Below are 23,449 nucleotides of genomic sequence, written 5' to 3'. Positions count from 1 at the left end.
GCCAATTTGTGAAAGTCTTTATGTGATACACTGTTACAGGCTGAACTGTGTCTCTGCAAAATTTATTTGTTGAAGTCCTAACCCCCCAGTACCTCAGAATGTGATGGCTGCATTTGTAGATAGGGTCTTGAAAGAGGTAATTAAAATTAGGCCATTCAGGTGGTCCCTAATCCAATATGACTGGTGTCCTTCTAAGCAGTGGAGATTGGGACACAGACACCCACAGAGTAAAAACCACGTGAAGACAAAGGGAGAAGACAGCCATCCCCAAGCCAAGAAATGAACACTGCTGACACCTTGATCTCAGACTTGAGCCTGCAGAAATGTGAGACGATACATTTCTATTAAGTCACTCAGTCTGTGATACTTCCTTATGGCAACCCTAACAGACTATTACACATCCTGAAAAGAGGGATGGAGGGGATGTATTCTAGAAACATTTGGAGTCAGAATCCAGGAGGCTTGAGAAGTGAGGCAAGGTGGGGTGAGAAAGAGAGCAAAGCTAAGGATGGCTAAAGTTTTTAGCTTCAGATTTCCTGGGTAGATGGACGGTGGGGCGAGTCACTGTGAAATGCAGCAGAGGAGGAGGAGGTTGCATTGTCCTGTGGTCACTTCTCAAATGTATCTTACCCCTCAGCAAACCTGGAAATCCCAAGCATAGTGCCAAGATCGTATACTGTTTTAAAGCTCATGTAGGGCCTTGTCCAAGACACTACATAAACAGCACTGAATAAATGCTCATTTCAAAGAAAGCCTTTCCCAGGGGACTTGGAGTGTGGAAAAACCCACGGTTTAGCCAAGTATTTTATAGTTCTTATCACTAGATTTTCACTTGCTTTCATGTATTCCAAATAATTCTGAATTGCACAGTGCTGGGAGAAGTGCTGTGGTTGTTAAAAGCAGAAGCCCAAGAAGTGCTTGAGCCGCTGAAACTTGCTGAAGAGGCAGAGAAAGACATTTCTAATTGGCTGCATTTCATTTGCGAGGCTGGCAATTTGACGTAGAAGTCTTAAGAAAATTGCTAAACCCCAGGGAATTGTCCTAGAATAAAAGAAAATCATCCTCATGTCATTTATAATACAGAGGCAAATGCCATGCTTTGTTGTCATTTCAGAGTTTTCACAAGATGTGTAACATTACAAAGCCCACGATAGGACAAAAGGATCAACTCTTCAGCAATTTTATTAGTTTTGATTTTCCTTTTAGATTTTGCTATCATGTTCTCTATTTTCTCCCAGACCCCCTGTTTTCTTCTCCATTAGCAGTAACTAGAAAGACACTTGGCTGACAGATTCTGAAAGATTGCTTTCCTTTGCCCATTGTTTCTTCCTTCTCACTCCTTTCTCAGTTGACATTCAAATTTATTACATTCTCTGCAGCTCGTTTTTTGAACTAGCTTTATGTTTTTTGAAAACTTCTATCTCAAATAAAATATCCAGAGCCATACAAGATAGCACTAAAACATTTATTTATTGCCTCTCCCATTCCAAGCATTATAAATAATAAAGCATTTGTTATAGATTAAACTTCACATAATTTTCTTCCAAAGTCCTCTTCTAACATTCAGTAAAGGCCATGATCACTTCTGAGGAGAAACAAATAATGTACAACTAATAATGTACAAGGAGAGGCTATTTGGGGAAAGGTATCCATCTGTGCAGGATTACTTGGCAAGTGTTTTAGGCTCGCAAAAAATCTGAGAAATGTCGCACCTCTTCATTCTTTCTTTTCCACTTGGTGTGTAAGGCCTCCAAACCCAATACCCGTGGGGCCAAAATTTTTGGCATAGCAAACTGTGAATGAGAAGAGGATAAAGGGAGAGACAATGCATTGGTTAGTGCCATTTTTTTCAGGGTCTTCTGTCTGGGCACAGTCCTCTAAGTATTGGAGACATCCTTTTGATAGATTTATGCATAAGTTGGCTGGGCGTGGTGGCTCACACCTGTAATCTCAGCTTTTTGGGAGGCCGAGGCAGGCAGATCACCTGAGGTCAGGAATTTGAGACCAGCCTGACCAACATACAGAAATCCTGTCTCTACTAAAAATACAGAAAATTAGCTGGGCATGGTGGCGTGTACTTGTGATCCCAGCTACTGGGGAGGCTGAGGCAGGAGAATCGCTTGAGCCCGGGAGGCTGAAGTTGCAGTGAGCCAAGATCTCACCACTGCACTCCAGCCTGGATGACAGAGCAAGACTCTGTCTCAAAAATAAAAATAATAATAAAAAAAGATGTATGCATGAGTTAACTTTTTAAAATAAATTGAACAATACTTATCTTAGATCTGTTAATAAAAATTGTTTACACTTCTTGCCACTTTACTAAATGTGTTTGCAGATATTTTCTCATTTGAGTCAGCAACCTCTGGATTGCCTGCCCAGCCTCGTCCCCTGTTGCCTCCCACCTCTGCCTCCCTTCCTACATTCCAGGCACGCAGAACCACTTGCAGTTCCTGAATGAACCATGATGTCCCAGCTTAAGTGTCTTTGTAATCAATGATCCCTCTTCCTGGAATGCCCCCTCCGAAACCCACATTCACCCATTAAGCCTCAGAGGAAGAGGAAGCAAGTCTTGTGAGAAGCTTTCTCCATTACCCCAAGCTGGTTCCTTTCCTCTTTTTAGGTGACTGCATTGTGAATGTTTCTCTACTATAGCTTTTTTTTTTTTTTCACTTTGAAATGCAATTATTCATTTACATGTTAATTTCACTACTGACTTCAGCAATATTTTAGGGTATTATGAGCAATGAAGGCTGAGGACCCCTATGTCTTCTACTGCCAGGAGACGGCAACCATCTGTCAGATAGTGGGCTAGTTCCCATCCTGTGTCATCACAGGAAAAGCTTTGGCAGCTGATATGGTTTGGCTGTGTCCCCACCCAAATCTTATGTTGAATTGTGGCTCCCATAATCTCCACATGTTGTGGGAGGGACCCAGTGGGAGATAATTGAATCATGGGGGCGTGTTGTTCTTGTGATAGTAAGTCTCAAGAGATCTGATGGTTTTATAAAGGGCAGTTCTCCTGCACTTACTCTCTTGCCTGCCGCTGTATAAGATGTGACTTTGCTCCTCCTTTGACTTCTGCCATGATTGTGAGGCCTCCCCAGCCATGTGGAACTGTGAGTCCATTAAACCTCTTTTTCTTTATAAATTGCCCAGTCTTGAGTATGTCTTTATTAGCAGCATGAGAACAGACTAATACAGCAATCTACAGTTTTGACTTATAAAGTCTTCCCTCTTAACTCCCTTTCCACTGCTCCTCTCACTTCATTCCAACATACTCCTTTGGAGATTCTGGAGACACCATCATTAAGTGATGAAACTCCACTGAGCAGCGGAATAGGCCTAGGCTCAGGGGTGGAGGACACCTTGCCTTGGCCCTAGTGCATCCCTTCCTTTGATAGTATCAAGAAGGAGCTAAGCCTCTTCTGTTTCTCCACAACACCAACAGATTATGGAGGCAGCGAGAGGCAGAGCCGCAAGGACCAGGAGGAAAACCAGATCTGTCCCTATGATCACTAAGTAATGTGCAACATCAACAACAGAACTGTTAGTGGGGTTAGGCAGGAGGGAGATAGGTATGTCGTGATAAACTCCAGGGAGGCCAAACTGAGTTCACCCTCCTTCAGTCACCCCCTCTGCCACTCGGGTGAACAGAAAGATGGTGTTTCAATTTTTGGAAGGGGGTGTGGTGTTAGTTGTCCTGGCCTGAGGCCTCTTCCAAGACCAGAAGCAGGGCACTGTTTCCTCCTCTTCCTCACTCCCCCAGGTGCCTAACTTCGCCAACCACTGAGCGTCTGAAGGCATCTGGTCTCTGCCAGGTTCTCCAATGGAGAGGACCAGAGCTGGGTCAGGTGGGAGATTCCCTCCCCTTAGATGGTTTTGCTCCCCATTCTGAGAACCCAACGCTGCCCAGGCTGAGCAGCCATACCTTCTGAAAGACACAGGAAGACCTCCAGGCGTGAAATAATTTCCCCTCCCAAAGGCCCTTTTAGGGAAAACATATTTCAAGAAAGTCTCCAGAATCACTCACCTTTGCAATAAAGTTCCCCATCTTTGTCAGTGACATTTGTGGACTCCAGACTCTTCCCACAGATGGCACAGCGGAAACAGGTCTTATGCCAAGGCTGAGGGGCACAGAAAAGTTGCATATTTAGTGAGGTAGGCAACACACTCTGTTTCCATTTCAAGTCCCTGACTAGCAGCATCCAGAGGAGTGACACATCTTAACCATTTGCTTACCTAATGGGCCCCCATAATTTCTCCAGGGGTTTGGAGAAAATGAGATGCTGTGGCCTTAGCCAGCACTTCTCAGAAGCCTGTAAATGGATTTGTCATGGTGATTTGCATATGTTTTCCTTCAGAACAGACTAAACAGAAAAGGGCTTCCTCAGGCCAAAAAGATCCAAGGAACGGAACTGGTCAGAGAAGGACTTGGGCGGGGGCACTCGGTGATGTTTATGTTGGATATAAAGTTAAAGAAGGAAAAAAATAAATCAGGCAATTGTCCAGGGAATTCAACCTTGTTTTAACCCTCTGGTTTAATTCCTCTGTGTAATTCTGATGGCAGAGTTGCATAATTTAGATGTTCTAGATCTCCATCCTCCTGCACATCTGCATGTCTACCAGGTACAGCCCAGGGCTTCTCCTATGTCTTCAAATGGCCAGTCTTAGGGTGGAGCCTCCCCTTGTGTTTGAAGTTAGATGCTCTCCACGGCCCTTCCTCCCACCATGTGGTATAAACAGAATTTTTCTCTTTCCTTGGGTCTGACTCCTTTGGTGAGTACCCAGGCTTTGGGCCTGAAACTGGAACTTGCAGAGCACGTATGCATGAGTGTCTCAGACATCTGATGACTTTCCTGAGAGCCAGGAGGTTTGTAAGTGAGGATGCTTCTCACTGCTGTGAGGTGTCTGCTATATCCATTGGTTGTGATGGCAGCAACAGGTTGAGTTAGGCAGTGGTGGGTGGGTCTGGGGATGACATCTTTTGCGGGGATTATTGACACTGGAGGGTAGGGGGGCTTTTGCTTTGTATCCCAGAACTTTCAGTTGGGTGCCTTCCATCTAGTAGAATAATGCTTGCTACATCGAACTGTACCAGTTCCAGCTTTCAAGGGGCAATGCTAGATGACAGACAGCCCCAGCCAGGGAAAGTGGCTGAGGATGAGTGGTTTGTAAAGTGGTTATGGGAGCTAGAGAGAATGACAGCTGCTTGCAGTTCCCAAGTTTTCTCTCATTCCTCCTGAATGGCCTGGTGGAGATAAGCAAATTCTGTCTGGCTCGTACAGAAGCTCTTACCTTGCCACCTCCCATAACCTTCTCAGCAGCATAGACTGACTTGCCACATCGAGGGCACTTCTCGGATTCTCCAAACTTCGCAGTGAACTTGGAAGGGTTGCTGGTGGTAGCTGAGCGTGCCGGCTTTGGGGACCTGTTGGAAATAGACAAATGTAATGTAGATTTCCCTTGGCAAACAGTACAAGAGCTGTGTGGCCTGGAGTAAGTGACCTCACTTCTCTGTGCCTTGGACTCCTCATCTGGAAAATGGGGATAATTGTGGTGTCTTCCTCACAGCGTTGTTGAGACGGTTAAATGAGGTGACATGCGTAAAGCACTTTGAACAGTGCTGGCCTGGCATGCAGTAAGGGCTAATAAATGTTAGCTAAGGCCGGGCACGGTGGCTCACACCTGTAATCCCAGCACTTTGGGAGGCCGAGGGGGACAGATCACGAGGTCAGGAGATTGAGACCATCCTGGCTAACATGTTGAAACCCCATCTCTACTAAAAACACGAAAAGTTAGCCGGGCGTGGTGGTGGGCACCTGTAGTCCCAGCTACTCAGGAGGCTGGGGCAGGAGAATGGCGTGAACCCGGGAGGTGGAGCTTGCAGTGAGCCAAGATCACGCCACTGCACTGCAGCCTCGGTGACAGAGCGAGACTCCGTCTCAAAAAAAAAAAAGTTAGCTAAAATGGGTTTAGAGCTTAGAGCTTTCCTTTTTGTTGTAAAGCACTTGGCAAATGTCCTAGTTATGTTAGCTTGTGTTATTGTTGTTGTTGTGTTGTTATTACTACTATGCTTATGTTTTTCTGGACCATTTGCAAGGCCACTTGCTTCCTTTCTAAAGAGAGTTGTGAAAATTACAGAGCAAGACAGGATCTTGACAGTGGGTGCTAATCAGCTCCTGATGAACCACAGTCCATGAGCTGATGCACTCCTTAACATAAGCGAGGCTGTCGTCCTGCCTCCAAGGGTCACCTGTCCCAGGAGAACAATGTCCAAAATAGAGGCCTAATAATAGCCTCTCATGTGTTCGTATCTTTTGGTGTTTGCTTGTATATTATATCAATTGAGCTGTACCACAACCCTATAAAGTAGGCAGGGTTGGTTGGAGGAGAGTGAGGATCAGAGGGTGACTGCCCAAGGCCAGGCAGCTCATGACTGATGGAACTAGCAGGAAATCCTAGGTCTTCAGACCTTGTTACTCTTTGCGCAGCATCACTAGGAAGCCCTAATATTGAAAAGTGAACTTCAGTTAAGGCAAGGCAGAGAATGCAGTTGGTATCATATTTTCTTCCTTAACAAGAGTCTCCATTTGAGATTGAGTAATAAGAAAAATTAACAAAAGAAGCCTTCTCTCTAAGATGACTAATCACACATCTCTCCACTTTTCCAGGCCCTCCTGTGGCTTCCTGTCTTTTGAAGGGATCAGCTGATTCCTCAGACGGCCTAAGTGCTCTCTGGGGGAGGCCCTCCATGGGACACTTCCTCGGTTGGGCTGGGCCTTTCTGGTCAATCCCAGTGCAGAGCAGAGCCTGGAGGTCAGCTGGCCAGACGGTATTGTCAGCCCAGTGGCCATCAAAATTTCCTCAATTCTGGGCTGGAGGTCAGTGTGATTATCAAGAAAGTGGACCCAGGGGACCAGACTGGTGGATGGAGGTGACCAGAGTGATGCCCCAGCTTCCCTAGGATAATGTGGTGGGAACTCTAGCACTGTACTGGCAACAGGCAGCCAGGGAACCAATCATGATTGATTGTTTACTCTAAGGCACAGCCCATCCCTGCAGACACACTCCTCCTGCCATGTGGGCATTTGTCATCTTACAATCCAAGAGAAGAAATCTTTTCGTGACAGGCACACAAAGAATGGCCATTGCTTCCCTGCCATATTTCTGTGATTTACACAGAAACTCTCAAAGGGGAAGAAAGGAGACTCCATGCAGTTTTGCAAAGGTCAAACAATGGAACATCTGTACATCCTGGGTTTTCTCTTGACATGCAAACCAAGAGCCATGGTGTAAAAGTAATTGCCCTTTAGAAAGGCAGATAATTTAAAGAGAATCTTTGGAGAGATGACACATTGTTCGAACTTGGTCAGACTGAGTATTCCTATTGTTGGCAAGTCAACAATAGAGTCCATTCTCCCACTTCCAGAAAACGTTGCTATGGGAACGAAATGAACTGTCCTGATAATTGGAGACTTTAACAGGCAAGGGGGAGCAGGGCAGTAACTCACTGTTGGAACTGCAGGCCGAGATGCTCGCCCGTGTCCGTGCTGAGACAGCCAGCGCCTTGTCCATACCCGATCCCTTTGGGACCATATCTGCGCCCATAGCACACTTTACAGTAGATCTCCGACTCATGAGCCGCGACTGTCGTGCTGTCAAGAGCCTTCCTGCAGGCCACTGCCAGGAAAAGGAAGGGTCATGGGATTGGAGTTGAAATCCTTCTCCCCTTCCTTGCACTCCCAATGCCATGCTCAGGGCCACAGACCCAGCACAAGGGGCCCCTGAGCCAAGAATACAATGTTGATTCCGACTGGAGCATCTGTCCTGAGTTGTACACTCCAAGACAGTCCCAATCTCACAGATGACAAAATTGGGTTCAATGGTTCCCAGCTGGAAAAGGGTGGAAGCTAGCATTAGAATGAGATATATAGTCTCAGACCTGCTAAGGACTGCATCCCTGAACCTTCCTAAATGACATCAGGGAAGTGTGTGTGTGTGTGTGTGTGTGTGTGTGTGTGTGTGTGTGCGCGCGCGCGCACGCGTGTTGGCAGTGGGTGGGTTAAGGTAGGAGAGAAACTTATTTTTTTCTTAATCATAAAAGAGTCGGGATTGAGCATTTTCTATACTTACCATGGCCTTTGAAGGACACTGTGATATTCAAGCAGTCAATTGCCATTGAGGCTAATTTTGGCCAAATTCTGGAAGCAGAGGAGGTGGGGAAGGGGATAGACTTGCCTTGTTAACTCCTTAGGCTTCTATTGGCTCAAGCTCCTGGTTACTGTATGTTACCTAATGTAAAGTATCCTCAAATATAAGGCAATCACGCCCTCATTTTTCCAAAGAGAGGATTTATAGAAAGATTTATTTTGCAAATTTAAAAAGAAACTTTTAAAAATATAAATAAAAATGTCAAATATCTACTTATAATTTTAATTTAGTAATATAAATCAACAATATATTGATTTGGAAAGGTTACTTTTTTCTAATCTCACATAAATTTGGGGAATAATTGTCTTCAGTTCTGTCTTTGCATTTTCAACATCAGCATCTCCCTCACCACCAGAATCATTTCTGGGGGCAGCTGGCCCAGCTTTTCTGAGCAGCTCACCTTCACTTCTGTCCGTACGTTTTAAGAGGCAGCCCTGTTTTATACCTGAGTAGGAGGTTGTCACCTAGAAATTGCATCTCAACAAGAAGGACCTATTAGCATAGCATTAGGGCAGATTTTTAAAGAGATATAGGATTTCCACCATGTAATGACTTGCTGTATTGCTTTGCAACAATGATTCTTAAAGGTTGTTTATAGTGATGCTCAGTGCTTATAATAGTGAGATAATATCCCAGGAATAATAATATGCAGCATTAAATGTATTTGCCTTTAAAAAAAAAAACCAGTTCCATCAAATGACCCCTATAAGCAATCCAGCATTGAATGAGGTTATTTCAGGCTAATATCCCTTCTTCAAATGATATTTTCTTTTAAAAAAAATAAAGTAATTGAATATGGGAGTGGAGGAAGAAGATAAGGTTGTAGATGAGGTAGGATTAGCCAGGGGCTGATGAGTGTGGGGCAAGGGAGTTTATTCTGGTACTTTATTAGACTATTCTGTCAACATTGTAAGTGTTCAAAAATCTGTACCAAAAAAAGTTTAAATCAGCAAATAAAATAATTGGAAGAATGTCTTACAGCAGGAGAGACTTTATAAGGCTTTAAACACAAGGCATATCTTTTTTATGAAGATGAATTTGGGGGAGAATGTCTTATATTGAGACATAGAAGGCATATACTTGTCTCTACCCTTCTTGTTACTGTCAGTTACCATCCTCCACAATAACTGCTTACATATTTGCTGATGGTCTAGACTCTGAGTTCCTTGAGGGCAAGCCTGTTTTGTCTTAATATTCCCAGAATTTAGCACAAGGTCTGGGCCAGAGTTAGTCCTCTGTAAACATTTATTGAGTACATGAATGAATGAATAAATGAATGCATGTGTCAGTGTAAATCAGTGAGTTGTTCACAATTATACAATAGTAAGTTACAGAGCCACAGCTTACCTCAGCTCTTTTGACTCCTAGTTCAGTGCTCATTCCCATCACTCCAAGACTGCCTATACCCTACCGTGCCCTGGCCAATTCTGTAGCCACTCCCTGGCTTCTGATGAGCTTTTGTGAACAGACAAAGGAGAACCGTGCTCTCCAATGCTGTGGCCACAGCCACATGCTGTGCTATAAGCACAAAATGCACATCAGATTTCGAACACTTAGTACAAATGCAAAAATCATGTAAAATATCCCACTGATCATTTGTGTATTGAAATATACATTGAAAGTGCAATGTTTTGGATATATTGAGTTAAATAAAATGTTTTAAGCTTAATTTCGTCTGTTTATTTGTACTATTTTTAAACTATGGTTACTAGAACATTGAAATTTACATATGTTGCTTGCACTATATTTATTTCTTTTGGACAGCAAACTCACTTTCTAGATTTCATAATTAGTCTAGAGATTTAATTGTGAAGATTTATCTAGAAGTCAGGGGAACACTGGCCTGGGCACAATGTAAGGTAGACCCTGAGTCTCTGAACACCATTTCCAGCAGCTGCAGAGTTGCCTGCAGACAGGCGATTATCTTGTGGTAATAAAATAGAAAAGTGTGCTCCTCTCTGGGGCTCTTCTATCCATCATTCCTGAACTGTATGCTGCTCCAATCCTCATCCCATCAACGAGCTCTCAGGAAATATGAAAGGGTTAAAAGGGATGTACCAAAACAATGCTCAAATCTCTTCTACTATGACTCCTTTGAATAAAGCATCTTCCTGCTACCTGGGAAAGACAAGACACCCCCTACTATGGAAAGCTTCCCTACAATTTCCTGTTCCCACTCAGTTACCAAAGTTGATCAAAGGAGAATACAGGCCTAGAAGGCTGGATTCCAGATCAAGACCCCCCGGTTTTCTCCTTGTAACAACCTGTGCAGTAGGTCTAATCATCTTTGCTTTACAAATGGAGAAATTGAGGCTCACCATGGTGAAATGACGTGCCCAAAATCTCAGTGAGTACGTGGCAGAGCCCAGACTCAAACCTGAGTCCCTTTTACTCTAATTCTAGAATTCTTTCTAATATTCCGAATCCTATTTTTTAAAGAATGCTAGCTCTCTTCGGACAAAAGCTCCAACAGATGGAGTCCAGCCCTTGGAGTTCTTTTCAATTGCATGGATGCCTTGCAGCTACCGGGCTGAAGCTTGGGGGTGCTGGTGTGGCAGTGGGGACTATTTGGGGAGGGGGCTTGGCAAATATCCAGCAGAGCTAGCCCTTAAGCCAGACCTCCTGGAGGGAAGCAGAGAAGGTAAGTGGCCATTTCAAAACCAAGGCCAATTTTGTCCCAAACAGGACTAGGTGCCAGGAAACAGTGTAGAATGCAGTCACGTCAAAGAGCACTGGACGTGGAGTCTAAAGGCAGAGGTGCATGTATAAGGCTCTACCGCAGATGCATATGACCTGGGCTTAGATGTGAGAAATGACTTGTGCAAAGTCACATGAGTCAGGCCAGACTCCCAGAGGACCACAAGGTCTCAAGGTTCTCCCCATTTTTGACATTTGTGAGTCAGTTGTCTAGCGGGTAATGGTCAGGATTCTTTTCATGTAGTTACTGGTGCCCAGGCCCTGAAATGCTTCCCTCTCTGACTCTTACATACAGAGTTGGCATGTGTTGCCCCCCGGCCTGACATAGGTTCTCTCTCAGGCAAGACCAGTCACAGCCGGCTTCAGTCACAGCTGACCAGAAGGGGCAACATAGACAGCCAAATCCATCCTGGCTCTAGATAAGTGCTGACTTCCTTTCTCTGCCAAGTCACATGTTGTCAATGTCGCCATGGGGTCAAAGTTTTCCCTACAGAGAGCAGTGACAGGCTAGTTTGTTCTGACTTTGGGCTACGGGAAAATGAATGGCCTCTGAGCTGGGCAAGTAGTCGAAGCAAGGGTGTTCAGGAGAGCACCATCTTTTCTTGGTGGGGCCCAAGAGTTAAATTTCTAACCAGTTCCAAGGTGATGCTGATGCTGCTGGTCCCAGGACCACACTGTGAGAACTACAGACATACAGTGTTTGTGATTCAGTGTGAACTTTGTGATGCTGTCCGGATGCTGAGGGGCCCCCAGGGTGTCCACCCAACTCACTGCAGTGGAAACACGTCTTGTGGAAACTCCTTCCATTGCATTGGATTTCTTCTGCATGGTAGACAGTCTTTTCACAGGCTCCACATTTTGCGCCTCCGCCCCAGTTTGGCATCTTGAAGACTATCTGGTCAAGGTCAAGTCTAAGGGGACATAAAGCAAATACCCTACATTGAAGTGGTCCCAGGAGTGAACCAATCTCTAATAGTGCAGTGGTCTGAAGACCAGGATCCAGCCCAATTTTTTTTTTAGTGTTTCATTTATTCATTCATTTAGTAAACAGCTACTGTGTACTAGTCATTCAATAAGCTCAGACACTTAAATGGCTTTGGGTAATCACTTTACTATTTGGGAACTCAGTTTCTTCTCCTGTTAAATTTCAATAACATCTATTCCTATGTATTTCACAGGGCTCTTGGAAGGAATGAATAGGCTGATTTCATGCACATAAAAGTATGTACAAATACTGGTTTTTTTTTCATCTCAAGTTTAAAAAATTATCCCATCAGAACTGGGAATCATCTATGAAGATGGTATTTTCTTGTCTAGCTAAGAGCTTTTCAAATCACCTTAGACCTTGCTAAATACAGATTCTGGTTTGGTAGATCTGGGGAGAGGCAGGAAATTCTGCATTTCTAACAGACTCCAGGCAATATTCATGCTGCTGGCAGTGGACTACATTTTGGGTGTCAAATTCTTAGCTTATCTTGCTGAGAGAAAAGTATATTAATAATATATAAAACCTCCTATTCAGAGTTATTCCTCATATCCATACATTCCTTTTAAAGAATATAATCGCCTAGGCTCGCAGTGCCTCACGCCTGTAATCCCAGCACTTTGGGAGACCAAGGCAGGCGGATCACGTAAGGTCAGGCGTTCGAGACCAGCCTCAACATGGAGAAACCCCGTCTCTACTAAAAATACAAAATTAGCCAGGCGTGGTGGTGCATGCCTGTAATCCCAGCTACTCGGAGGCTGAGGCAGGAGAATTGCTTGAACCTGGGAGGCAGAGGTTGCAGTCAGCCAAGATGGCGCATTGCACTCCAGCCTGGGCAACAAGAGTGAAACTCTGTCTCAAAAAAAAAAAAAAAAAAAAAAGAATATAATTGCCCAGGGTATAAGATATATTGGCACTACACTAGGTCAGTAGTTGGAAACCTGCTTTCTGCTTTCAGGGGTACCCTCCACCTGCTGAGCATATCAGGATGAACTATATAGCTTAACTTTATACCTGTTTTCTCACCTATACAGTTATTCCTTTCCTTGCTGCTTCAGTGTCCTTTAGAAAATCAAATGACATGATGTGCAGGAAGGTCCTACAGAGTTCACAGTGCTCAACAGGAGCAAGACCATGGTGCTGACCTGTCCTCTTGCATTCTTGGAGACATTCAGCTATAAGGAGCTGCTGATAGCCACAGCCGCAGGACTGTCATTGTCTCCTCACCGCAGAATTACATTGAAGAGATATTAACCAAAGAAAACTATTTAAAAAAATAATTGTCCTCTGTATTTTTAGTAGAGATGGGGTTTCGCCATGTTGGCCAGGCTGGTCTCAAACTCGTGACCTCAAGTAATCCACCCGCCTCGGCCTTCCAAAGGGCTGGAATTATAGGCGTGAGCCACCATGCCCAGCCTAAACAAAAATTTTTAGCCAGGTGTGCTGGTGTGCACCTGTAATCCCAGCTGCTCGAGAGGCTGAGGCAAGAGAATTGCTTGAACCCAGGAGGTGGAGGTTGCAGGGAGCCGAGATTGTGCCACTGCACTCCAGCCTGGGCAACAGAGCGAGACTCCATCTCAAAAAATAAATAAATAAAATAGTAATAATAATTGTCCTCATCTGCATATGTTATTAGTATGAATCCAAGTTTTCAGTTTCCTCAAAGCAGAACTAAAATAAGTCATTGATGTTAAATGAAATTTCTGAAATTCAGCTGCCCAGGGGAGCTGAATTTTCACTGGAATCCTCTGGTTTCTAAGAAGCCTGGTGTGTCAAGTCACGGAGCACTATCCAGCTATTCTGAGTGGCTACTTCTGACCTTCACTTTCCCTTCTGGGAAGCCAGTCACCTTCTTATAATAGTTGGCGATTAACACTAAGCCCTCCTGGGTCAACTGGTCCGGATTGTATCTCACAGTCTCATAACAAAGGCAGTTTTTTGCTAAGAAACAGAAAGTAAATAGCAAACAGACCGCTGAACCTGATACTAGGTCTAGAAGGAATGCTTCTGTCTAAATATTCCCCCAAAGAGCTTTTCCTGCTTAGAAAAACTGTGAGGTTAGCCAGGAACATCCTATCCTTCCTCTCACAGAAGTAGGATCTTCTGCTAATTCAGTAAAATTTTAGAAAAGAACTTTAAAAAAGGAAACATTGTGCTGGGCATGGTGGCTCATGCTTATAATCCCAGGACTTTGGGAGGCCAAGGCAGGAGGATCACTAGCCCAGGAGTTTGAGACCAGCCTGAGCAACATAGTGAGGCCCCTGTCTCTACTCCCCAAAAAATTTACCCTGGTGTGGTGGCATGGTCCTATAATCAATCCTAGCTCCTCAGGAGGTTGAGGCAGGAGAATTGCTTGAGCGCAGGAGTTCCAGCCTTCAGCGAGCTATGATCACACCACTCTACTTCAGCCTAAGTGACAGAGTGAGGCCCTGCCTCTAAAATAAATAAATAAGAATTTCTTTAAAAATGGAAGCATGTAGTTTTTCTGTTTCTATAGTTCAGGTTGTTTAGGAAACTAGAAAGAGTAATGGATTTTGAGTTGAAAGGTTTAGAATTAAAACTCACGTTCATTCGTTCATTCATTCATTCATTCACCCTGCATTTACTACCTGCCTATCATGTGTCAAGCACTGCACTAGGTACTCAGTGACAAAAGGGGGAAAACTTATAAAAATGAGTACTTTGTGACCCCTGGCATTGAGAAGCCCATGTTGTGTGTGAAAAATAGACAAGATTCAGAATGCTGTGTACCAGAGAAGAGTCTTGTGAGACATGCTACAGAAACTCAAATGACGGAGTGGCTCCCCACATTTAGACTGGGGATGAAGGCAGTGAACTGTTGGAGCGTCACAGAAGAGATCACATTCAAATGGGGTTTTGAAGGGTGAATAGGAGTTCACCAGATACAGAAAAGTGGGAAGGAATAATGCTAATGAAATCATTGCAGAAAAAAGAGCAAGCAGAAAAGCATAGAGGTCTAAATAGCCTCTAAAAGAGCCCAGATTTGTTTATTTCGGACTCCATTTAAACTATAGACTTTCAGGGCTGGAATAGATTTTTAAGATTGCCAGACCCTCTCATTTATAACCAAAGTGTATTTCAAAAGTAAGCATTTAGGGATATTTTTCTTAGCCAACTTCTTTTTATACAATCCATTCTTCTCTAATTAAAGGTGATACATTTTCTAGAAAAGAATAGACTCACATAATTTTGCTCATGTTCATTTTGATCCTGAGTTTCAGCGTGATATAAAATAGAGGAGAAATGTAATAAATTTCCTCCAGGAATATGGCAGTGACACTTGTAAAATTAATGATATAGAAATTTTCAATGAAAACAACCTGAGGTCAAATTTCTCATTTCAGATTTGCAGTGGAGATTTCATTGGCATGTCTTGCAAGTTAATAGGAGACAGAGATACCTCTTGGGGGATAAAAATACATATATATCTGGGCGTGCGCGCGTGGGTGTGTGTGTATTCATTGCCTTGGCATACTTTTCAAAATGAGAATAAGATTACAGATAATACCTCCTTCACAAACTAATGTATCCTAGCACTGGTTGTGTTTAAGTGATCATAAATATCTGACATACATGTATCATCAGGACTTGAAATTTAAAATAGAAATCTGTAAGTATTCTATTAATGATGCTCAGTTCCATTTCTGAAGACGGGAATGTAACCATGGAGGCTAAACAGAAGATGTCTCACAGGTCAAAAAGCAGAGGATATTTTAAAGCATCCTGAATCCAGGCCAGGCGCGGTGGCTCGCGTCTGTAATCCCAGGACTTTGGGAGGCTGAAGCGGGTGGATCACAAGGTCAAGAGATCTAGAACATCCTGGCCAACATGGTGAAACCCCATCTCTACTAAAAATACAAAAATCAGCTGGGCGTGGGGGCACGCACCTGTAGTCCCAGCTACTCAGGAGGCTGAGGCAGGAGAATCACTTGAACCCGGGAGGTGGAAGTTGCAGTGAGCTGAGATTGTGCCACTGCACTCCAGCCTGGTGACAGAGTGAGACTCCGTCTAAAAAAAAAAAAAAAAAAAAAGCATTCCAGAGACATGGATTCTAATCTCGACCTTGAACTCAGGTAAAAAATGTTAATAATAGTATCTCCTGGACAGGACCATTGTGAAGGTCATGGGCATATGATGGAATTTAAAGCAGTATTGAGAAGTTATTTTTGCCCACTTCGCTTTAGGTTACTCAAATGGCACCGATGTGCTAATTAAGGCGCTGCGATCTGAAATCCCAGTTAGGTCCTGGCTTGTGAACATAACCTTTTCAGCTTCCCACATTGCTTTGGAATTCTTGTGTCCCAACACTGCCCTAGACAGTCCCAGAATGTGAGTTTACCCTGGCCAGGTACCAAGGGATGGGCCATTTGTTTACCAGCGTTGCCTGGTACTGGCAAGGGTCATTGAAGGTGGGATACCAATTATAGGCTTGCCCGTCACTCAGCCCTGTTTGTCACCTGGGTCACAATCTCCATCACGCCACCTGGCACGACTCTCCGGGCCAGTCCCTGAGATGACTATGTTGTCACTGACAAATTGTGGGTCAAGATTGAAATGGGGGACAGTCTGGAATTTGCAAGGATGAGAGAGAATGGACAGCCCTGTGACATCAACTTGGAAGAGGCTGGACTCCAGATTTGGATACTCAGATCCCAGTGAGAGATTACCTTGTGCCCACTTTTAAACTAAGGTTTAACCAATACCATACGAGAGATTTTACTAGGAATATGCTTCAGTGGGGCAGTGGGAGAAGCACTGGATCAGGTGCCAGAGGCTGGAGTTCTAGTTCCATTTTGCCTCTTCGAAGCTGTGTGATCTGGGAAAAACCATTCAATCTCTCTGAACTTCAGTGTCCTCACTAGAATGGGGACAATAGTCCTTTTTATTTCACTATTGCTGGGAGGACCGTATTAGTTCAAGTACTGTCAAATCATTCTGTAAATTGTAGAGTAATATAAAATGTAAGAGTCAATTAGGTTCTGCCACAACCTTAAGTTGTCATTCATCAATCTGAAATTTCAAAAGAATAACTGAGCTGTGTATCTTGGGCACATTATTCCTAATCCAACTATTTCTCCCTTCCTCCCCACCTTCTTCCCTCCCTCCGTCCCCCCCTCTCTTCTTTTCTTCCTTCCTTCATTCCTTCCTTCCTTCCTTTTTCCCTTCCCTCCCTCCCTTCCTCTCTCCCTCTCTTTCTCTCCCTCTTTTCCTCTCTCTTCCTTCCTTCCTTCCTTCCTTCCTTCCTTCCTTCCTTCCTTCCTTCCTTCCTTCCTTCCTTCCTTCCTTCCTTTCTTTCTTCCTCTCTCTCTCTCTCTCTCTCTTTCTTCTTTCACTACCAATTGCAAAACTGAACAATGATGAGTTAGGGCAAAAGTGGTGGGTACATAAAATGAGCACCCAGGAGGGAACTTTAGGCCATGACTTTGGGCAGAGACCTCAAGCCACAGTGCCACAATGCCACCATTTTCAGCTCAGTGCTGGCTCAGTTGGTCATCCTACTAGATGCTTGATTTCATGCAGTGAGTTAAATTGTCTACACTTGCTGAAGCAAAGATTTTGGATCATAGGAACGCATATATGGAATCTAAGTAATATTAATAGTAATTTTTAACTGTGTTATTGAATCTAACATGCCTGGAGCACTGCCCTTGGGTATCGTTTAATCTTCACAACAACCTTCAAGGTAGGTACTATTATAACATTTACTTTACAGATGAGGAAATGGAGGCTTTGGGAAATTACATTAGTTCAAGTTCTTGGGACTGATATGTGTCACATGAGTAGATTGGAACTTACGTTTCTCTGACTCCAAAACCGTGTTCTTATATTAATATTAGTTACCATTTATCATTTACTATTTGTCAGTTGCTTTACATATATTATATTTTAATACTTACAACAGCTGCCCAGAGCAAATTTTATTTTCATTTTTGTGGATAAGAGAACTGAACAGAGAGCTTAAGTAGCTTTTCTAAGATCACACAGCTAGTAACTAGAAGAGCTGCCATTCAACTCCCAGTTAAGCTGGTTCTGTATCTCATGCTCCTGTTTATAACACTGGAGAGAGGACAAGGGTCAGCACTCCACTACCCAGACTTCCCAGCTGATGGGAATTGAGATGTGATGGATCCGTTGTCTCTCCATGGGACACGGAGGATACTCAAGGGTGGGACTAACAGGGAAACTGAATTCATTCACTGGAATCAATGACTTTCTGAGTTACGGCTGTTCAACATGGAAAGGGCTTCCTTGGAACTGGAGAGTTCTCCCATGCTATCGATTTTCAGCGCAGGTGGGGACGGACATCCAAGTGGCTGCTATACAGTAAAGCCCCTTCAAGGGTCCTTCAAGCCCTGAGACAGATTTAAGGATCTGAAAAGTGACTGAAACCTCACCTTGCAGAAAAGCTGCCCAATGGGGTACCCTCTCAAACCCTCTCCTTTATTCACTCTTAATTTGGGTAAGAAAGATGACATAGCCATAGTGAAATAGCATGGGCCTTGGAAGAACCAAGCTTAAATTCAGAAACACTAACTGTTGAACATTGGGCAAGTTGGTCAAATTCTCTGACCCAGTGTCCTCAACGCATGTCCTCATGTAAAGACAATATGAGAAAGCTTGTCTGGGAAGGTTGTTTTCAGCTTAAAGAAGATAATAATGGCTGAGACACTATATAGAATTACTTAATACCTAGCAGGAATTGAATAATTGTGGTTACTTGCATCATGACTGTTATTGTTGTTATTACTCTATCTCCAGTTTTCAAGTCCGTTCTGTTAGAATAAACAACTCACTCCCTGCTTGTTCTCCATGGCTCTTCTGGTTCAGACTGTGAATCAGGTTTGTTTTTCAGCCTTCGGAGTGTGCCATGACCCGGAACAGGTGTGCCCAGTTCAGGGTGAGAGTCGGCCGGCCCCCTTGCATTGTTGGATTGGGTTGGAGGCAGCATGCCCAGCCAGGAGCCCTGTGGCCCAGGGAAGCTCATGCCCTTCAGTTCTCGGTGTAGGACATTCAAGGTCAGTGGCTGCTTCCTCCTGAGCTTCTGAACCCAGATATATGACGTCCTCCAGCCAGAGGCCCTTTTACAGAGCCCAGGAAGCACAGGTTGCTCATTGCCAGCATGGAAATAAATCCGACTGTTGGCTCTCACCCCCTTTTAAACTCAGACATGGTAGACACACATTAAATGAAGGCTGTAGAACATGGGCATCTTACACCTTTTCTGAAATTACATCTGAAGTGTGGCCAACTTTTACTCCCCAAAACTCACTCTTTGTCCTATTTTGACCTCCACAATTTATTTTTAAAGATCACATCATATCCCAGTTTACCTCCTGGCTCTGCCGCTTTCTCGGCCATGTGATGCTGGGCAATCCTACGCTTTCTTGAACTTTAGTTTCTTCCTCTGAAAAATGAGTTTTGCAGAACTTTTTGTGACCCCTAAGTAAGGCAGTACTTGTTCCACACCTGCCCAGGGCCAGAAACAACCATCAGCTCATGATCAACCCTTTCCCACCGTAAAGCTCAGAAAAGGCTCCATCCTCCATGCCCTTCAGGATCATTACTGTCTCCCTTCCTGCCATTCTTCACTGGGATGAATAACTGCAGTTTTTCACATTTGCAGGCATCACATTTCTCTTTGACTATGAAGCCCAGCCCTCTATACAGTATTTATTCACAGATATCTGAACAGCACACTTGTAACTGGAAATCTGCCTGCCTCGGGACTTGTATTTGCTGTGTATTATATTCCTAGCTCTGGGTCTTTCCTCTTGTAAAACAAATTAATTATCTTCTAACTCCTGGTCAGCTTCTTACCCACTCTGACCTCTGGACTTTTATCAGCACGTTTGTACTTAGCAGGAAACCCTCCCAAAACCCATTGGGTTTGGCTGTATGCCTTTTCTCAACGGCCTCACATAATTGTACGGTTATATTAAACTTCACAAAAGTGCTCTCCTGTACTTTATCTCATTCAATTCTTACACATTCCTTTGATAGAGATAGCCTATCCTTAATTTTATTGTTCAGAAAATGGAAACTCAGAGAAGTTAAGTGATATTCAGAGCTATAATTTCAACTGGCTCTATAACCAATTATCTTTATTTTCTTCTTGAAGTTCCCAGGATTTCTGAGTTTGTATTCTATCAAGATTCTGTCTCCAGTTCCTCCAAGGGGATTTTGGCTATTTGACGGCTGAATGCTGCTGCGGCTCCCTCTTCCTTCCCTCCTCTCTTTCTCCCTTCCGCCCTCCCTCCTTCTCTCTTTCCTTCCCTCCTTCTCTCCTTCCCTCCCTCTCTTCCTTGCCCCCTGCCCTGTGTCTCTTCTGTCTGATGGATGACATATGTGTCTGGGCTGCAGAGCACCTGTCTGCCTGAACCCCAGGGACTCAGCTACCTCCTGCCCAATAGCCTGGGCTCATTGCCACCGACCACAAACGACCAAGTTGTTCAGAAAGGGACCAAAGCCAAGTTAGAAGACGCCCTCACATTTTCTGGGTTGTAAAGCAGTTCTACATGCATTGTGATGAATTGGATGTACCCAGCATTGAGATTCAATCCCAGATATAAACTGAGGACACAGGCCATCCCCAATTCCCCACTCTTCTTGCTGTTTATGTTCACCCTTCCCTGCATAGAGCTGCCTCTACCTCCCTCCAGCCCTGACATAGGAGATGATCCATACATGCTTATTAAATTACATTGAATTGTATAGCAGAGACAAGGTTCCTCAGACCAGTAACTCAAGTCCTCCTTCTTGGAGGAGTCAGCACCTTGGTTAAGGAACAGGGCAGAAGTTAGAGGCAGCAGCTTGGATCTTTCAGCAGCATTTCCACTCAGACCATTGCTTAATACCACTTCTTATTCTCAGTCACACCTATGTCTGTCATTCACTGGGATATTTTAAAAAGTCCTTGACTAAAACCTAGAGGAAACAATGGGAATCCTGACCACTGGCTGAACTATCCCTCCCATTTAATAGAGCTTTTAATATATTTCAACATAGCAATGTCTTTTTGGGGTCCAGTTTTGATTAATTTCAAATGATTAAAAGCAAATTTGTTGCTGAACATCTTTGGGATACAAAAATCGATTTAAAATCAACAAGCCCAAAATCTCAGTCATTCACCATGACCTTTTGAATAACACAATTCCAGCTAATTTGAGCATGGGAAAGCTGTCTGATATATTGCATCTAGTACAATCGCTTATCGCTTTGTATCCGTGCAGTACTTTACAGTTAGGAAAAACGTCGCCAATTTATATTGATCCTTGCAGAAGGGGAGACCAAGCCCCGGAGGGCAGGAACCTTCTCAAAGTCTGTCATCCACGAATTATGTGGTGGTTGTAGGACTGGAAAGTCAGCAGACTTTGCATTATTTCCTCCCGCTTTCCAGTTGTTTCAACAACGACAACAGGAAACGTAATTCCACCACATAAGTAATTTTATAATGAGAATAACCCCTTACTCATTTATCTGCCTGTGAGGTCCCTTAAGCCCCCCAAATATTAACCATCCTTGCAGGAATTTTTTACTACCTGCTAGGTCCACACCAGAGTCAAGCACAACTTGAATCTCCTTGCACAGAACCAGACAGGGTTCTGGCGCTTGAGGTGTGAGATGTGCCCTTACTCTATAGGACCCTTTGCAGTCCAAACCAGCCACAGAACCAACCCACCTCCAGCCCGAATGTCTATCTCGCTCCACTCACCTGCCTGTGTAGTTTCCGTTCAGCTCAACTGAGTCTGAGGGGCTCTTGTCCTCTTTAAATATATGAAGGCTGTCACCAGCCTTGGCCTGCTGGAGGAAGGGCAGGAGGGAGGCCGAGGGAGAGGGTGAATGAGACGTGAGTAACACAACTGCTATCAGAGGCTGAAAATAGCCTGTGACCAAAGCCCTGAGTTTTGTCTCCCCCAACCCCCCAGCCAGCTGTGAGCCTCTTGGAGAACCATATCACTTGGGTTCTATTTTCACTGCCAATTGCTTATGGCACCAAGGGATCAATTTATGAAGTGTGTCATTTCTGATCAAGTGGTTGGAACAGGAACAAGAGCTAGGGGTTTAACACTGAAAATCATTTCTCCAGGCCCCCACCCCACTGACCTTCCTGGAAATCAATGCAAGGTACCTCCAAATGAGTCATGTGCCATATCTGGGAGCCTCTGGAACTCAGAGCCCCAGGTCACCACACTCGTGAAGAGAACTCAGAGCTAAAAATAAGGGTGATGGGTGTCTGAAACGATACTTAGATAATCTCTTCAAAGAAGCTTGGGGAAAAAAAGGTTGGCACATCACTTGGAACCTGTCACTCCATCTATCCTAGGAAACGAAATTTTCTCTAAAAAGTTTTGAGTTACTTTGTTATTGTCTTTTTCTGTTTAAGAATGTGACACAGCAGTGCATATTTATCATCATCACATTATATTTATAACGTCTCGACATGTCTCTGTAGACCCATATTTTCTTTGGAGGTCTAATTTCTCTTTGCCTGGAATTCACACAGTTTAGATTTGATCAAGCACCAGGGACTGATATAAATTATAGCATTGAAAAGCTGACAAGAGGTTCAGAGATGTGAAGACCAATTCTTCATGTTATAGATGAGGAAACTGAGGCACCGAGCACCTTTCACTCGTGTTGACCCGGATGTTGAGGTAAGGTGCATGTAGAACCCAACCTGGAGGTTTATGATCCAGCCCTCACACCCAATATTAGCCCTTCAGTTACCTGCTCACAAAGCAATTGGTTGAATGACAGAATATTTCACTGTCAAGAAGGTTGTGGCAATTTCACAAAGACAGCCGTGGTATAGGCTCCTATGAGATATCCTCGGTCTGTGTTTTCACTGAATGGCATCTTCATCATAGAGACGAGGCAATCATGAGGATCTTAGAAAGTTAAAGCTACAAAGACTTTAGAAATCGTCTAGGATAGTGGCTTTTATTTGTTTGTTTGTTTCTTTGTTTAGAGAAAGGATCTCGTTCTGCCACCTAAGCTAGAGTGCAGTGGCATGATCACAGCTCACTGCAGCCTCCACATCCTGGGCTCAAGCAATCCTCCCATCTCAGCCTCCCGAGTAGTTGGGACTACAGTCACACACTAGCACTCCTGGGTAATTTTTTTGTAGGGATGTGGTTTCACCATTTTGCCCAGGCTGGTCTCGAACTTTGGGTTCAAGTGATCTGCCTACGTCTCAACGTGCTGAGATTACAGGCTTGAGCCACTGTACCTGGCCAACCAATAGTAGCTTTAAAATTTTTTTTGTGTGCGTGTTTGCATTAGAATACTTTTTTCTGTAGATAATCTTAAGAGGAACATCAGTATATAAAGCAGATAAAAGAGGAGCTTCCACTCGTAAGTGGGAGTTGAATAATGAGAACACATGGACACAGAGAGGGGAACATCACACTCCAGGGCCTGTTGTGGGGTGGGGGATGGGTGAGGGGAGGGAACTTACAGGATGGATCAATCGGTGCAGAAACCACCATGGCACACGTATACTTATGTAACAAACCTGCACACTCTGCATACGTA

General features: G+C 44.0%; 1 protein-coding gene across 4 annotated transcripts; it reads right to left on the bottom strand.

The window, feature by feature from the left end:
- Window positions 1-1,451: 1,451 nt before the first annotated feature.
- On the bottom strand, window positions 1,452-21,837 carry CSRP3 (cysteine and glycine rich protein 3). Of its 4 annotated transcripts, XM_077964845.1 has the most exons (7): window positions 21,627-21,775; window positions 15,802-15,922; window positions 11,680-11,819; window positions 7,512-7,680; window positions 5,296-5,428; window positions 4,031-4,124; window positions 1,452-1,793 (listed from the first exon to the last, which is right to left on the bottom strand). In XM_077964845.1, exons 3-7 carry the CDS (start codon window positions 11,789-11,791, stop codon window positions 1,717-1,719), a joined length of 585 nt encoding a protein of 194 aa, XP_077820971.1. In that variant the 5' UTR covers window positions 11,792-11,819; window positions 15,802-15,922; window positions 21,627-21,775; the 3' UTR covers window positions 1,452-1,716. The 4 variants fall into 4 exon arrangements, with proteins under 4 accessions (XP_077820971.1, XP_001095430.1, XP_077820973.1 ...); XM_001095430.5 differs by lacking the exon at window positions 15,802-15,922 and having other exon boundaries at window positions 21,627-21,837; XM_077964847.1 differs by lacking the exons at window positions 15,802-15,922; window positions 21,627-21,775 and adding an exon at window positions 19,246-19,317.
- Between the last annotated feature and the right edge of the window lie 1,612 nt (window positions 21,838-23,449).

The sequence above is a fragment of the Macaca mulatta genome, chromosome 14 (genome assembly GCF_049350105.2).
Source record: "Macaca mulatta isolate MMU2019108-1 chromosome 14, T2T-MMU8v2.0, whole genome shotgun sequence".
NCBI lineage: Eukaryota > Metazoa > Chordata > Mammalia > Primates > Cercopithecidae > Macaca > Macaca mulatta.
The sequence above is the reverse complement of the archived record's forward strand: the minus strand, read 5'-3'. Positions and strand labels throughout refer to the sequence as shown.

What these genes read in the sequence shown, in the direction of transcription:
- CSRP3 (XM_001095430.5), bottom strand. Translation starts at nt 11,791, where the DNA reads ATGCCAAACTGGGGCGGAGGCGCAAAATGTGGAGCCTGTGAAAAGACT. An exon ending in AGGTTATGGGAGGTGGCAAG is followed by an intron (nt 4,125 to 5,295) that starts GTAAGAGCTTCT and finishes TGTGCCCCTCAG; the next exon opens with CCTTGGCATAAGACCTGTTT. An exon ending in TGGGGAACTTTATTGCAAAG is followed by an intron (nt 1,794 to 4,030) that starts GTGAGTGATTCT and finishes TCTCATTCACAG; the next exon opens with TTTGCTATGCCAAAAATTTT.